General features: G+C 50.5%; 4 protein-coding genes across 4 annotated transcripts; 2 read left to right on the top strand and 2 right to left on the bottom strand.

Moving 5' to 3' along the window:
- Positions 1–12: 12 nt before the first annotated feature.
- On the bottom strand, positions 13–8,331 carry BBK36DRAFT_1183243 (polyketide synthase; the record flags this gene model as incomplete). Its single annotated transcript, XM_024896347.1, has 9 exons — positions 8,147–8,331; positions 7,945–8,089; positions 6,325–7,884; positions 5,088–6,232; positions 5,009–5,034; positions 4,366–4,955; positions 3,118–4,290; positions 909–3,079; positions 13–852 (listed from the first exon to the last, which is right to left on the bottom strand). Exons 1-9 carry the CDS (start codon positions 8,324–8,326, stop codon positions 13–15), a joined length of 7,830 nt encoding a protein of 2,609 aa, XP_024746531.1. The 5' UTR covers positions 8,327–8,331.
- Positions 8,332–9,432: 1,101 nt separating this feature from the next.
- Positions 9,433–12,603, top strand: BBK36DRAFT_1127622 (carbohydrate-binding module family 32 protein; the record flags this gene model as incomplete). The annotated part of the gene is made up of 4 exons (XM_024891528.1): positions 9,433–9,649; positions 9,724–11,075; positions 11,139–11,429; positions 11,494–12,603. 4 exons carry the CDS (start codon positions 9,433–9,435, stop codon positions 12,601–12,603), a joined length of 2,970 nt encoding a protein of 989 aa, XP_024746532.1.
- Positions 12,604–12,611: 8 nt separating this feature from the next.
- On the bottom strand, positions 12,612–13,611 carry BBK36DRAFT_1144268 (hypothetical protein; the record flags this gene model as incomplete). Its single annotated transcript, XM_024893665.1, has 3 exons — positions 12,612–13,330; positions 13,394–13,481; positions 13,570–13,611. 3 exons carry the CDS (start codon positions 13,609–13,611, stop codon positions 12,612–12,614), a joined length of 849 nt encoding a protein of 282 aa, XP_024746533.1.
- A 506-nt stretch (positions 13,612–14,117) lies between these two features.
- On the top strand, positions 14,118–15,866 carry BBK36DRAFT_1127234 (cytochrome P450; the record flags this gene model as incomplete). The annotated part of the gene is made up of 4 exons (XM_024891474.1): positions 14,118–14,406; positions 14,483–15,286; positions 15,392–15,655; positions 15,712–15,866. The coding sequence occupies 4 exons, from the start codon at positions 14,118–14,120 to the stop codon at positions 15,864–15,866; spliced, it is 1,512 nt and encodes a 503-aa protein (XP_024746534.1).
- Between the last annotated feature and the right edge of the window lie 147 nt (positions 15,867–16,013).

Consider the following 16,013-nt stretch of genomic DNA (forward strand, 5'->3'; position numbering starts at 1 on the left):
TGACCGCAAATACTAGCTACTAGCCGTAATCTGAACCAACTTACTAAGGCTCACAACCTTCTCACTAAATGTGAGAATACTGCTGGTTCCCATGATATCCAGCATGGGCAGATCAGCCTTCAATGTCTTTCCTAGCCAAGTTCTGAACTCTGTAGCGACCAAGGAGTCCACGCCGTTGGAGCTAATCGACTTGCCGGGATCAATGTCATCAGCGGCCATTGATAGGAGCTTAGAAAGCTTGAGTCGAATTCCGTTCGAAACGACGGCCACTGCTTCTTCAATCTTCGTTGCTGCCGCCAATTGGACCGGTATCAGCAGTAGAGGGTCATCCTCGACAGCTTCAGTGGCAGTGCTCGTTTCGCTCTGGAGATGACGGAACATGGGAAGATAGAGGTAGCTCGGCACGGGCATACGGCGCTGCTTGTACATTGCAACATTTGGCAGTCCGGAAACAGTCTGGCTTGGTCCTGGGTATCGCCTATCGAGATGATACTCGATGATCAAGTGGATCTCGTCTTCACGGATAGATTCCAGAACCGAAGAAATGGTGGGGATGGTCTTGAGGCGAGTTTTGTTCTCAGCGACGTAGCCGACTGAGAGGATGCTGCCCAAGTCAATACTGGTTGCTGGAAGGCCCAGGCAGCGTCTGTGAGTTGCCAATGCGTCTTGGTAAGTGTTGCCAGCCGCATAGTTTGCTTGACTGCGGTTGCCCAGAACACCCGTTGCAGATGAGAGAAGAAGGAAAAAGTCCATGCTTGTCGGCAGAAGCTTGTGAAGGTTCCATGAGCCTTGGAACTTGGGCCTCAACGCGGCTTGGAAGTTCTCGTAGGACATGTTCTCAAACATCGAATCCTATATTAAGATGTTAGCAAACCTGTTTCCTAGTATTCGTATGTATTTATCCTCACCCTGAGAACCATTGAGCCCTGAACACAGCCCTTAATCTCCGGAAGCCTTGCCTTGCAATCGTCGATAGTCTTTGATAGCGCAGCCTCGTCGCTTACGTCGCAAGCAAAAACATAGACCTTGCAACCAGCAGCTTCCAGCTCCTGGACTAGTTCCTGGGCAGATTCGCTTGCTGCTCCGGATCGAGAGATGAAGATTAGATGCTTCGCTCCTCGTGAGACCATCCATCGTGCGATACTTCGTCCCAAACCTCCAAGACCTCCGGCAAGGACGTATGAGGCGTTCTGATCAAACTGCAATGGGGAAGATCTTTCAGGCATAATCGGGACGATGTCAGTTGGTTCCGGCTTGAACACAGTCTTTCCCATGCTCTTGCCGGATTGCAAAGAGCGGAATGCTTCTTCAATCTGTGTATAGTTTAAGACCCTGGTAGGCTTCGCCAGCTTAACCTTGCCCTCGGCGAACAGTCGAACAGTCTCAGCAATGAGCTGCCCGAGCTTCTTGGGCTTGTAATGCATGATGGTCGTCAGGTCAACGCTGGCCATGACTGTTTGGCGCAGAAGAGGGCTGAGGTCGATTCTTCCGTTTGCCTGAGCGTCCTTCTTACCGATCTCAATGAATCGGCCAAACGGAGCGAGAACATCCCATGAAGCACGCAGCGCATCTCCTGAGAGCGAGTTCAGCACAACGTCGATGCCGCGATCGTTTGTCATGCGCTTGATGCCCTTGACGAAGGACAAATCCCGACTGGAGAAGATGTGGTCCTTTTTCACGCCGTACTCGTTGATGAGCAGGTCTCGCTTCTCAGGAGTAGACACGGTAGCAAAGATTTCTGCTCCAACAAGATTTGCCAGCTGGATGGCTGCTTGACCAACACCTCCGGCCGCGGCATGGATGAGAACTGTCTCTCCCTCGGACAGGCGCGCAATATCGTACAGTCCGTGGATGACTGTAGAATACACGCAGGGAAGACTGGCAGCATCTTCGAAGCTCACGGAATCTGGAAGCTTGACAACGGCATCCGCGCTCTGCCGTCCATAGGTCTTGAGACATCCGCCATCAACAAGTCCGTTCATGTAAACGACTCTATCACCGACCCGGACGTTGGTGACCTTGGAGCCAATCCGGGAGACGTAACCTGCCGCTTCGTTACCAAGACAGGCCGCGACGTGTTCACCCATGGCAATCAGCACATCTCGGAAATTGAGGCCGACAGCTCGGACTTCCACTTCCACTTCGTTTTCACCCATAGGACGGGCCCAAACCGGGTCTGTGGCGAAGTGAAGAGCGCTTAGTGAACCCGGAGAGGACGTATCAAGCATAATTGGTCGACCCGCCTCGCCAAGTGGTATTTGCTTGGGGTCAGCCTCGGCGAAGTTTGAGTGGACAAAGCCGTTGACGTTCTGAGCGTCGATCAGACGGTTGGTCAATAACTCATAATCCTTCAGGTAATATTCGGCGTTTTTGCTCCCGTCGTCAATGTCGTTCACGAATTGATGCTTGAACACGGATAGGATGGATTCGATGAAAATGTCATCATCGGGTCGGGGCTCTGCGACCGACATAGTGATCAGGTTGGGAGCATCTAGATCCCGCTCCCATCGAACGGTTCTAATGACACCAGTGATCATGTACTGTGCTGGGTCTTTCTGGAAGTCTCCCGAGAGCCAGAGCACTCCGTCGCTAGTCGCGATGAGATGATTAAGATCGTTGTATTGTTGTTCCGTGAAGTCGGCCAGAAGAGGTCGCTCCAAATCAATGAGAGAGATGCAAGTGTCATAGATCAGCTCCCTGTCTGACAAATCAGAAAGTCCAACAATCGAGCAGTTCTTGTATCCGAAATCGTTCGTGATTCTGGAGTGCAGAGCAGTTGCCAGGCTCTGTGTTGCCGCCGAGGAGATGATGTGTACCCTTCTGTTAGCGTCTTGCGCGCCAATGACTTCGTTGTTTTCAGCAACCATGATACTCTGTCCACGAATATCAGCGACTTCACGATCGGTTAGAACCGTTGTGATTCCGGTGAACCCGGCTTGACGGAGCATGACATCCCACTCTCGCTCAGAGATTGATGGGCAAAACTTCCGGTTTGCCTCAACACTCAGCCACCAACCCTTGAGCTGGCCAAATGACAGTGGAAGCCAGAGAAGATCTAGTCCAGAGATTAGTATTGTAGCTCATCACGAGAAACCCCCCACCTTTTGGTATACATACCTTGCCGAATACCCTCGTGCATCACCAGCTTGCCACCTGGCTTCAACAGTGACCGAAGGTTGGCCAGTACTTTCTCAAGGTCCGCAGTGGCATGGATGACGTTTCCAGCAAAGATGAAGTCATATGTGCCTTGCTCAAAGCCTTGATCTAAAGCTTCATTCTCGATGTTGAAGGTCTTGAATTCGAGCACATTTCTCCATCTCTTGAACTTGTCCTTGGCCTTCTCGAAGAACGCTGACGACACATCAGTATAAGTATATTTGGCGATAGCTGAGTCGTTTAAGAGTCTTTCTTCGTCGGCGGCTGATGGGCCTAGTGCCTCCAAGACGGGGGCGGAGAGTGATCCCGTTCCGGCACCAATTTCCATAATGTTGAGGTTGACATTGTTGTGGTGGACAATTTCCAGATAAGCCTTCAAGAGGGCAGGCAGATTTCCAGACTCCACCATGTTTCTGTACAGCTCATCGAGGATGTTATCTTGACCGAACATCAGCTGCAGAGGGTCGATCTCCTTCCTCATGACAGCCGCTAAAGCCTTGCCCGTTCGAACAAGCAGCCGACCATCTGCATTATACTCCTCGATCTGACTGAAGAGAGCCTCTCTCAGCGACTCACTATCCATATAACGTTTCCATTCGTCAATGTCTAGATGAGGCAGCAATCCTTTGTGTAGATCATCTCGAACCTTGATACACCATGCATAGTAGTTCTTGAAGTGGCCTTCCAGCTTGTCGACAGGATAATCCTTCAGGTCTTCTAAGGCAAGCATGACAAAAAGTACCGAGGCTAATTGTAGCCGTCTGACATTCTGTCGATACTCTTCGTTCTCCTGGTCGGAAGCAAGCTTCGCCTTGAGTTTGGGTTGCTTGACGAGGTTGAGGTCTGGCATCCACTCCACAATGTGGCAAAGCTTCTTCGCCTCGATGGACGACACTTCTGATCCCAGGGATTTTCCCGACCATCCTCTGACAGCAATTCTCTCAGTGTTCGTTTTCTCATCCCAGATGGTAATGTCGCTGTGAAATTTTTGGAATCCCGTCAGCTTCGAGACTCCGAATCCTCGAAATCGGTGCCCAGCAGTGTTCTCAATGTTCGCAGAGATGCGAACATCTTTGATAAAGGTGGGCACCATAGGAGACTCCAATGTCTTTTTGTCCGTGATATCGAGTACACCTGTGACAATCAAGTTATGTTATTGGACTTCGCCTTCGAGACTACAAGTAGAATCAAGAGCATTGCTTCACTTACCAGCAATAAAGAGATGCATCATGCTATCCAAAGTCGAAGGATGAATCATGTGAGGATGGAGAAAGTTCTTGGGCATGACCTTGGCAACATCCGGTACTGTGATGAGTGATGACACTTCACCTTGTCCCTTGTTTACCACGACATCTGACAGGTTCTGGAACAGAGGTCCGAAATGCAAACCCACAGTATCCAGGTTGTCATAATTGATGCTTGTAGGCGTGGTGCAGCGGTGGACGCTGTCCTGTAGCAGCTTTTTCGACGCGAGTACCTCTGATGCCTCCTCGAGGCCTTCGTCGATGGGGCCAGGAGAGACATCATACTGGGTCTGGATGTAACCTGTGCAGTGTTCTACCCAGTTGTCTGCCACCGTGTTGTAGCTGGTCACGGTCCATTTTCTCCAGACTTTGGACTTTTCAAGACTGGACTCATCCATGCCGACCATGGAGAACTTGACTTCAATGCCTTCTTTGTTGTCGGGAACGATGAGAGCACTTTTGATGGAGATGTCCTTGAGGTGGAACCCGAGGAGTTTCAAGTCTGGTGAAGCAATTTGCCTGGAGGCCTCGATAGCCATGATAATGTATCCTACTCTATGGATCAATTAGCTTTCAGCACTGCACAGCATACCATACAGAAGCCTTACCCTGGGTACACAATACTGCTAGTGACCTACGAAATGTTAGTTCCTTCTCATACAGGATGACGAAACGGTAGGTACTTACGACGTGATCTCTTAGCCAAGGCTGCTCAGAGATTCGAATGAAATTGCGCCAAACGGGCTCTTCGGGATTCCAATCAGGTACCGGAGCTCCAAACAGATCATGGCGCGGGTACTTGCGGAAGCGGTAATTGCGGCTCAAGCGGCTTTCATACCAAGTGGTCTGGCTATGGTTGAACGCATAAGGTGGCAAGTTCGCGATCATGGAGGGTTGTCCGTCGCTGGGACTCCGCAGTGCTCCCTGGTTCACAAGAGCGAGGTCGACGACACTTCCGCGCGAAAACAAGTTGCCGACGGTCTTCAGAAGAGTCTCGACACCCGGAGTGTTACGATCCAACACTGCATGATATCCAATGCCCAGGTTCTCGCTGAAGTGGCTTGTCAAAGTCTCTTTGATGGCGCTTCGGAGTGCTGAGTGAGGGCCAACTTCGACAATCTCTTGAATCACACTGTTACTAGAGTTCACCCGCAGCGAGCTCTTGGGGCTCTCCAAAGTCATCTTGAGAAGAGCGTCAGTAAATCTCACAGGCGACACTAGGTTGTCGACCCAATACTGAGACGTGATGGCATCCTCAACCCGAGCCCCTGTGACGCTGGAGTACATATCCACCGACATGTCGGCGTCTGAGGGTTCCATGTCGCCCAGCAGACTCAAATACTCATATGCAACGGCCCTCATATGTGATGAATGATATGCCGTCTTGACTTTGAGTTTTCGGGCGAAGATGTCTTTCTCATCAAGGATCCGTTTCAACTCGTCAATCTTGGCAGTGTCTCCGGATATGGTGTGGTTCTTGGGGCTGTTGTAGCACGCCAGTGTCAGTTCGCCTGGCAACTTGGCGTCCACTTTATCGAGGTACTCCCGCAATTCCGACGTCGTCAAGCCAACTGCAAGCATTGAGCCGTTGGTTGTAACTTTACTGGAGACGTGACCTCGGAAGTAGGCCACCTTCCACGCCGATTGCCTGCTAATCTTGCCTGCGCAATAGGCAGCTGCGATTTCACCAGACGAGTGGCCTACCACACGCGTCGGGCGCAGATTCCAGGAGGACAGTAAATCGACAAGAGCAACTTGGATGGCGGTGCAAGAGGGGTGAGCCAAGTATGGCTTGTCAATCTGAGAACTTTGTTGATCTCTTTGGAGCTCGTCTGTTTCAGGTCAGCTGTCAAGTTATGCTGAGGATCATGTTCAACCCTTGGATGCCGCTTCCCTGCAGGTCTGGATGTAATAAATGACTTACCGTAAAGAGACCATGAGCTCCCCAGCTCCTGCATATACTGTGAAGCGCTTTCGATACTCTCCTTGAAGGTGGAGAAAGCCAGTAGCTCCCGCCCCATTGCATACCACTGTGCCCCTTGGCCAGTAAAGACAAAGGCAATGTTGGGAGTTGCTCTCGTCCTTACTGGCTTCGCAAGGGAGGAATCTGCTGTCAACGTCTTAGCGAGATCAGCTACGCTATTGGCTAGGCAAAATGACCGCCATTGAAAAGCTGTTCGCTTTGCTGCAAGTGTGTACGCAAGGTCCTGAAAGTATTTTCTCGTCTTGCTCGAGGTGTCGGAAAGCAGCAGGTCATTCAGGTAAGTGGCGAGCGAATTGGCGTTCCTTTGCACCCCCTGCTCGTCGAACGACGAAACCGGGAAGATAAGGGGAGTGCGGTCTGCGGTAGAATCTCCATTCTCGCCAGTAGGATCGTTGACCGTACCATTGGCTGTTCCATGGCCATTGGCGCTGTGGCCGTTCACATGGCCGGTGCCGTTCGTTATGCTTCCATTGGCATGAGCTGGGTAGGGCACAGTTTTGTGGAAGCCAAGCAGATTGTGCTCTTCAAGGTAGTACCGGGCGTCTTGCAGAACGACATGGCCGTTGGTACCGGAAAAGCCGAAAGAGTTGATGGAAACCTGTCTAAGGCCAGGTGAGGGCCATGGTGTTGGCCGGAGGGGCAGCTGGAGTCGCCACTTGTCAATGGGAATTTTAGGGTTCACCTTCTCAAAGTTTGTGTTGGGTGGAATCATAGCAGACTCCAATACCATCACGGACTTGATGATACCGGCGAGACCCGAGGCTCCTTCTGTATGTCCAATCGCCGACTTGACAGCTCCTACAATCAATGGTGATCCTCGGTTGGCAGTGTTGAAAGAGTTGGCGATTGCTCGCGCCTCAATCGGATCCCCGGCAGCAGTCCCGGTAGCATGAGCTTCGATATAAGCCGTCTGTGCTATATCCAATCCTCCCCTCTTGTACACTTCACGGATCATCTGCTCCTGAGCAGCTGCACTGGGCAGTGTGATACCAGGTGTTCGTCCATCCTGATTGAGGCCGGTTGCTCGCACGACAGCCCGAATTGTGTCACCATCTCGAAGAGCGGTAGACAATCGCTTGACAAGGACTGTAGCAACGCCTTCTCCTCGAGAGTATCCACTAGCACGATGGTCAAAGCTGTAAGACTTTCCATCTCCAGCAAAGAACCCGTGGTGGTCCATGCCAAACCAGTCTGTGGGGTATGTGAAAACATTTACACCGCAAATGACGGTCATGTCGGATTCGTGATCCCGTAAGCTCTGGGCGCCCAGGTGGAAGGCTACCATACTACTGGAGCAGGCGGTGTCCACTGTGAGACTCGGGCCTTTGAAGTCAAAGAACCAGCTGATACGGCCGGAAAGAATGGAGTTACTTGTTCCCATTGGCTTGTATTTGAGCTTAATCTCCGGGTCGCTGTTCAGCAGTTGAAGGTAGTCATGGTTGAAACCGCTGCTGAAGACTGATGTGTTCGATCCTACTGCTTTATCCATAGGAATGCCAGCTACCGAAGAAGTATCAGTAAGCGAAGTATAGCTTGAAAGCATAGGGCACTGTAACTAACCATTCTCTAAAGCATGATAGACGTTCTCCATCAGCAGTCTTTGCTGCGGATCCAGGGACATGACCTCGGATTTGGGTATTGAGAAGAACTGGTTATCGAACTCAGCTGGATCAGCAGCCATGAAATGGGCACCTTTCACATGAAACTATGCATATTGTAAGCAACAGCCGTGCAGAGTCAGAGGATCCTAGCATTAACTCACAGTGCCGCCGTGTTCAACGTCTGGATGGAAATGCCCTTCCATGTTGAACCTGTTTTTGGGGACTGGAGTCATTGCTGATTTTCCGGTCATAAGCATCTTCCAGAAATTCTCATTGTTGTCCCCCTCCTGGGGGAACTGGCATGCCATGCCAATGATGGCCAGGGGCTCCATTGTAGCCATCGCAACTCTCTGTCAAGTTCTGATAAAGAGGAAGTAAGGGAGAGCACAATGACCTTGGCTCCTGCTGCCAGAGTGTTTCAAGGGAGAATATATAGTTAAACAAAGCCGGCTGTCCTCCACACCCGTCACAAATAGGAAGTCGGGGTAATGATTAATTTGAGCAGCTTCCCGTTGGCAAGAGCAAATACGAAGTTCTTACTTGATTCCAGCACAAACAAATCAATGGTGTATCCATATGTACACTCACAAAGAACAAAAGATAATGACTTAAAACTATGTACCACCTTTACAGATACAAGCGCTAGTCGGACACTGCGTTGTAGGTGTATATTTTGGTGACTCGACCAGGGAACTATCCCTGATCAAGTTCAGTTTTGCATACGACTCTAGGCCCTTGTGTTGTGCATTAGATCCCTCGTGCGCCCCCGCGCCTGGAGATCCTTCCTTGAACCAATCTCGCTGTCGTGTGATTGCCAAGTGCGGAGTAACGGAACCAGAATTCCACAGAGAGCATGGAGAGAATCCAAGTATGGGGTATGGGGTATAGTATCATCTGGGCATTTCGGCCCGTTCCTCGTACGTCGTCAAGAGCGCCGCAGTAAGCTTACAGCTGGGAGTTTCAGGGGTATACACCACCAATCACGATTGCCTAGCTTGTTGCCCTTCCCCTTTGCATACAACGCTTGCACATGGCCCGAATTTGAGCTAGATTACCACCTTGAGTAGCGAGCGGCGATCTTGTCGATATACTCGTAAAGCTTGATACTTCTGTGGCTAAACTGCTCGTTGTGTTTGCTGCCCCTTTGATACGCAGTAAAGTCTTCTCGGGATTTTCGTGCATGGTTGTACATGCATCTTCCACATGGATCCTTATCAGAAGCGGGGGAGAGAATGAATTTGAAGTCGAATACGGGGGGCTGGGGGGGTACAAATGCAAGCAAGGATTCACACACACCAGAAGTGGGTTTTCAAGCTGGGTATGAATAGAACCATGTCAGCGCTCAGCAGTATGAAGTAGTACTTGCTTAATAAAAGAAAGCAACTTCGTAACTTTACTTGTTCAGATTCATTCGAGAACCACTCCATATGCCGTGCAAAAGAGAATCATGGCCTTCCTTCCGGCTGCAGTGGCCGTAGCTCTCTGGGTTCACGGCGGAGCCGCCCATTCTGACCCTTGGCTGTTGTCAACAGATCAGTTCCAGGGAAATCATTATCAAAGGTCTCCCTATGTCGCCAACGGATATTTTGGTCAGCGGTTGCCGGCCGAGGGGGTTGGATACTGGATATATCGTAATGAATCTACCGGCGAGAATCTACTCAACTGTGAGTGACCGATACTTCTTGTTCTCCCCTTCAATCCGCTGTGGAACCATGCTAACAGCCTCGTAATAACGCAGCGTGGCCGCTGGACCAGCCAAGGGCTACATTTGGAACTATTTCCGGATTCTGGGACGTCCAGCAGAACATCACGCACACTATTGTGCCCGATAACTTGAAACGAGGAGGTGAATCCGTAATTAGTGGAATTCCTGACTGGACAGGGCTTATAGTTACCACGGAGAGCGGCGAGACGTACAAGCCCGGCGTCGACGCTTCGACTGTCACGGATTTCCACCAGTCGTTATCAGTACGCGATGGAATCGTTCAAACCAATGTAACATGGAGCCCTCTCAACGAAAACATCAGGTATCAGCTCAACTACACGGTCCTTGCCCACCGAGCCAGACTCAACTTGGGCATCGTTCGCCTAGATCTCTCCGCCGACCAAGATGTGAGTATCAAAATCACGGACGTGTTGGATGGAGCTGGAGCCGTACGGGCCGATTTCCACGACAAGTGGCTGGAGTCAGACTCAACAATTTGCACGAGCGTGAAGCCGTCTGGAATCGAATATCTCACTGCATACGTGGTCTCCACGATCAAGTTCGAGACCAACAGCAAGACTGGTCCGGAGGACTTGAGGGGGGCATCCAAGACTAGGAGGAATGGCAGGGGTTATCCCTGGATCTCCACCAACAGTAGCACCGTCTCGCAAGTTTGGGACTGGGGTCTGAAGCGGGGAGATGCCCTAACAATTTACAAGTTTGTGGGCATAGCATCCAATAACTCGCTGGCGGCTGCGAGGGATGCGTCGATCCTGGCAGGATCGACGGCGTGGGACGATCTGATATTCGAACACAGGCAGAAATGGGATGCCATTTGGAGTGATGCCGATATTGTTATTCCAGGCGACCAAGACCTGCAGCGCCGCACACGCGCCTCGCTATTCCATATCCTCACCAATCTGCTTCCAGAGGACACTGGCCTTGCTGACAACTCAATCTCTGTTGGTGGCTTGTCCAGCGATTCTTACGCCGGGCTAATATTTTGGGATGCGGACCTCTGGGTATATCCGTCGATTCTTTCTTTGCACCCCCAGTATGCCGCGGGCATCAACAACTACCGTGGACGGCTTTTGAGCCAGGCCGTACAAAATGCTCAATATTATAACTTCTCTGGGGCTCTTTATCCGTGGACAAGTGGCCGATTCGGCAACTGTACAGGCACCGGGGTATGCAAAGGCTATCAGTATCACATCAACAGCGATATTGCCTTGGCCCATTGGCAATATTATCAGCAAACCAACGACCTGGGATGGCTTGCAGAGAAAGGATGGCCGGTGATAAAAATGGCAGCCGATATGTTTGCTGCATATGTGGTTCGCAATTCCTCTACTGGAAAATACGAGACCATTCAACTGGGGGAACCGGTAAATATAAACCCAGTGTGTTTTCACAGGAGGTCTATTGTTCTAATGAGATGAGTCTGCCAGGACGAATTTGCCTACAATATCAACAATGGTGCCTTTACCAACGTCGGGATCAAGCAGCTGCTCGGCAACTGGGCTCCTTCAGCCGCCCGGCAACTGAATCTCAAAGTTCCGAAGAACTGGTCTCATATTGCAGAGAATATGTACATCCCGTATGATGAGCAAGAAAAGATCATCATTGAATTCGACGGCTTGGATGGGACGTGGATGACCAAACAGGCGAGCACAGGCTTGATCCATTATCCCCTGCAGTTTCAGTTCAGCGACGAACAGGCACGGAATGATGTTGCATATGTATGCGCCCCTATGTTTTCTCTCCCGATGTTGAATTGATCCTGATCAAAGACTTGATTCTCAGTATTCTTCCGTCAACACTGCAGATGGCCCTGCAATGACGTGGTCGATATACGCAATATCCGAAGCTCAGCTAGAGCAGAAAGGCTGTGCGGCTTATACATATCTCCAGCGGTCGTCAGAATCGTACATTCGCAAGCCATACTACCAATTCAGTGAAGCGCAGCTAGACACTCAACCGCCAGGGGTCGAAAACCCAGCGTTCATATTCGGACTCAATCCGGCATTTCCGTTTCTTACGGGTGCCGGTGGTTTCTTGCAAGTTTTAACTCACGGACTCACTGGAATGCGGCCAAATGCAGACGCGTTCTATCTCGACCCAGTGTTGCCGCCACAGCTGCCTGACGGAATTGAGATCAAAGGGATGAAATGGCAGAACGCGAGTTTTGATGTGCTGATTGCAATGGATTACACTACAGTCACCCGGCGACGGACATCTTCAAATGGGAAGCAACGTGTGACCTTGGAGATACTGGGTGGGAACTCAGGGGCAAAGGAATATCGACTCAGCGAAGGAGAGTCCATTGTTGTACCTACAAGACGACCGGACATCAGCTACAGTCCGCAAGATTTGGCCTTGTGCCGGCCAGTTGTGTCTGACACGGAATGGGTCGCTGGGAGTTATCCTTACGCCATGGTTGATGGGTCTAACTCGACAGCATGGCAGCCTGCCACTCCCCAAGATGCCTCCGTCATCATTGATATCGGGAAGCTGCAAGCAGTCTCGAGGGTCTTGCTAGTTTGGGGCGGTGTGCCACCTTGTCAGTTCAGCCTGTCCGGGAGTGAAGAATCGAATAAGGACTTTGAGGAGCTGTCTCCGACACAGAAGGTGGAGATATCGGCACCTTACGATGCTCAATATGCCCGAGTTGTTCGAATCAGAGAGGGAAACGCAACGGCTGTTGAGTTCCGCAATTCTGTGCAGCTTCGATTCTTGAAGCTGACGATTGCTGGATCTTATGCCTCGGATGGGCTAGGAGCAACTGTGGCTGAAGTACAAATCATAAAGGAAGACCAAAGGCCTGTTTATGGGACGAATACAGGAGACTTTGTTTCTTTTGTCGCTGATGGTCTATGGAGGATATTTTCTGCTGCTATATCGTGGTCTAGCTAGCATTTTATCTATGCTGATTCGGCCAACTCGGTGATCTTTTCTGCGATTTTTCGCATCTCATCTTGTCCTCTTGGGAAATCGTGTCCAAAGGGATGATGGTGCTCTCGAACCAAGTCAGGCTTGCAGAGCTTGAGCAAATTGAGTCCCAGATCGGCATCAGTCTCTTCTGGACACCGAACGTGCAATGTTGGGATGTCAATAAGCACACCGTCCTCCGCGCCTCCATACCTCGTCAATGCGAGCTTTCCGTCTTCCGTGAGGAAATGTCTTCCATCAGCCAGTACACCTGTTTGCACCGCCCTGATTTCCCTCTTCCGAGACTCAATGGCTTTCTCTGCTGCTTCTCTGCTATCACCCTTGCGCACTCGCATGTTGGAAGGTCTCAAGTAGGTTGCCTGTAATTCTTTGCTTAGGGCCGTAGTGTCGGCCGCGTCCTGCACGACTTTCTCTTCAGTCAGGGAGAAAGCCTTGATGGGTGTTCCTCCGTTTATGAATATGGCAAATCGAAACAGCGGCTCGCTTGCGCCTCGCTGACTATGTCGGATTATCGCCTGAGCTGCAAACGCAGCTCCTCCTGAGTAGCCCAACACGCCATCAAATCCCCCCTCCTCCTCGATGAGATCCAGCAGATGCTCTTCCGCCTCTACGACGGAGGATGGAACCAGAGGGTTATAATAGGCATACTGAGGCAGGTTGGAGAACTGTGTAGTGTATACCGACCAATTACCTATGCATTGTTGAGACCGCGAAACACAATACAGGCGCTGCTACCGGAGGGGTGACGGCTCACCTTCGGTATGAAGCTCGGTTCCTTGCACAAAATCGAAGGTATAGTCGTCCAACAAGCTGCGCAATGCGGCAGTTTGAGCTTGGAAGATCTATGATATGCCATCATACAAGAGTTTAGCCCAGTCCACTAGCGACTCCTCCTTCGTATATCGCAGTTGATTCCAAGGAGAGAGCTACCTCATTATTGGATCCTCGTCCATGCAAGCAGAGAATCTTCATCTTTCTGGGATGGAGGGGTAGGCCTCGATAGCAGATGGTGTCAACGGAATCGTATAATCAACAGTCACTTCCACGCGGAGTAACACGGGAGGCGCTTGGTGGCAGGTGGATGGGTAATATCCTGCCAAGATTTATGTCGTGTTCCGCACATCCCTGGCCTCGAGAGTAGCATACGTACGCCTCCTCTTACACAATGAGTTATCCACAGCGCTTGTTTTGCCGGACTACAGGTCGCTGTTCGTGCGACTTGTGGGTATCACCACATGTGTATGTGTATAATCGGCTGATGCTGCAATGTTCCTTTGCCTGCACGCCAGCACTAGCGTAGAGGAATAGACCGAGCATCTTCCCGACGGAGAGTACAGGCAATTATTTTTGGGTATAAGTACAAATCCTCCGAAGAAACAGAGCCCCTGCACACGAGTACATTCCGAACTTCGTAACTGATAGCTAGTGGCATCTCATCGCTTTTCACTCGGGCTGATGTCATTTTTTTGTTTTGCACAATGGAAACCGGGCACATTGCCTTCACTCTGTATGTGGGAGTAGTTGTTTTCTGTCTCTTCAAGTTCATCTCCCATAGAATCGACAGAGCAGCCAGACAAAAGCGACTATCGCGAGAACATGACTGTCAACCTATTCATGTCAAGTATCCCCACAAAGATCCAATCTTGGGGATCGATATTTTCATCCGTAACGTCAAGGCAGTCTCTAAACACAATTTTCTGGAAACTGTGACCAAACGACATGAAGAGGTCGGGGAGACTTACCAGCTTAATATGCTTGGCACAGTCGGTACGCTCATTGCAAAGACCAGCCAAATCTATTTTTTCCTACCCACTTGCTGATCCGAAGCATCTCGTCGGTACAGGCATCATGACTCGAGACGAAGAGATCATCAAAACTGTTCTCTCTACACGTTTCAAGGACTATAATCTCCATGAGGAGCGAAAGAAGGCGCTGAATCCGCTATTGGGACAAGGCATATTCAGTTCGGACGGCCTTTCTTGGGCTCATTCGCGCTCTCTCCTTCGACCTCAGTTTGCTCGTTCACAACTCATGGACTTGTCGATGCTGGAGAGCCATGTTAGCTGCCTGATGAGCCTAATTCCTAACGGAAAGGAAATAGAACTTCAAGAGCTCCTCCTACGCTTTACCATGGACATGGCCACCGACTTTCTTTTTGGAGAGTCTACCAACAGCTTGCTCGCAGACAGGGACGGCTACCACAGCAAATTGGATGGCTTTGCCGAGTCAGTTCAGTATGCCCAAGACCGAATCGCAATACACATGGCGTTGGGTAAATGGGCCTTGCTCAAGCCGGACCCGAAGTTCAAGCATCACGTCCGTGTGGTGCACAAGTTTGTCGACGAGCTCGTCCACAAGGCGCTGCATGGGAATGACCCAGATACCAAAACACAACCGTATATCCTGCTGAGAGCTCTAGTCGAGGACACCCAAGATCCGATCCGTATTCGGGATGAAGTCATAAATATTTTAATCGCTGGACGAGATACCACTGCCAGCCTGATCAGCAACGTTTTCTTCCTCCTCTCAAAACGACCGGGACTGTGGTCAATGCTGCGGAACGAAGTTCTGACGCAGTTTAAAGACCAGCCACCAGCATTTGAAGACATACCGCAATGCAAGTACATTCGGTATACTATAAATGAATGTGAGTTACTTCCCAAACACTTGGCTGTTGGCCCTGGCCCCGGTGAAAGCGGCATAGTCGTACATATTCTCCCCAGGCTAACAGGTTCTTCTTCCCCCTCGACAGCGCTGAGATTATTCCCACCCGTTCCCGTCAACTCACGAGTCGCGAATTGTGATACAGTCCTCCCGAGAGGAGGCGGGGTAGATGGGAAATCCCCGCTCTTCATTCCAAAAGGAACCCCTGTCATATATAACGTCTTTGGCCTGCATCGTCGACAGGATGTATATGGCTCTGATGTCGAAGAATTCAAGCCATCGCGGTGGGAATCCTTGCGACTGTCTTGGGAGTTTCTTCCATTCAATGGTGGCCCAAGGATTTGCATTGGCCGTGAGTAACCCTTATCCTTTACTTAAAGATGCTTCTGACGCAGGTAATTACTTTAGAGCAATTCGCCCTTATAGAAGCTAGCTATGTACTGATTCGATTCCTGCAATGTTTCGAGACTGTCGAGTCAAAAGACGAGAGACCGTGGCAAGAGAAGATTGCATTGACGGTTTCCAATCGTAATGGAGTGCGCGTGTCGTTCACCCGCACATAATATTCCCGCACATAATATTCCTGAGGCCGGCATGGGACGACTGTACTCTGTGATACTATGCCTATGTGTACTGCCAGTCTCAGCCTTCACAGGTCTTGTCGATTGAGGATTTTCTTGGAATGGGACAACAATGCCGCGTCCTCGACT

The sequence above is a fragment of the Trichoderma citrinoviride genome (assembly GCF_003025115.1).
Source record: "Trichoderma citrinoviride strain TUCIM 6016 unplaced genomic scaffold BBK36scaffold_14, whole genome shotgun sequence".
Classification (NCBI taxonomy): Eukaryota; Fungi; Ascomycota; class Sordariomycetes; order Hypocreales; family Hypocreaceae; genus Trichoderma; species Trichoderma citrinoviride.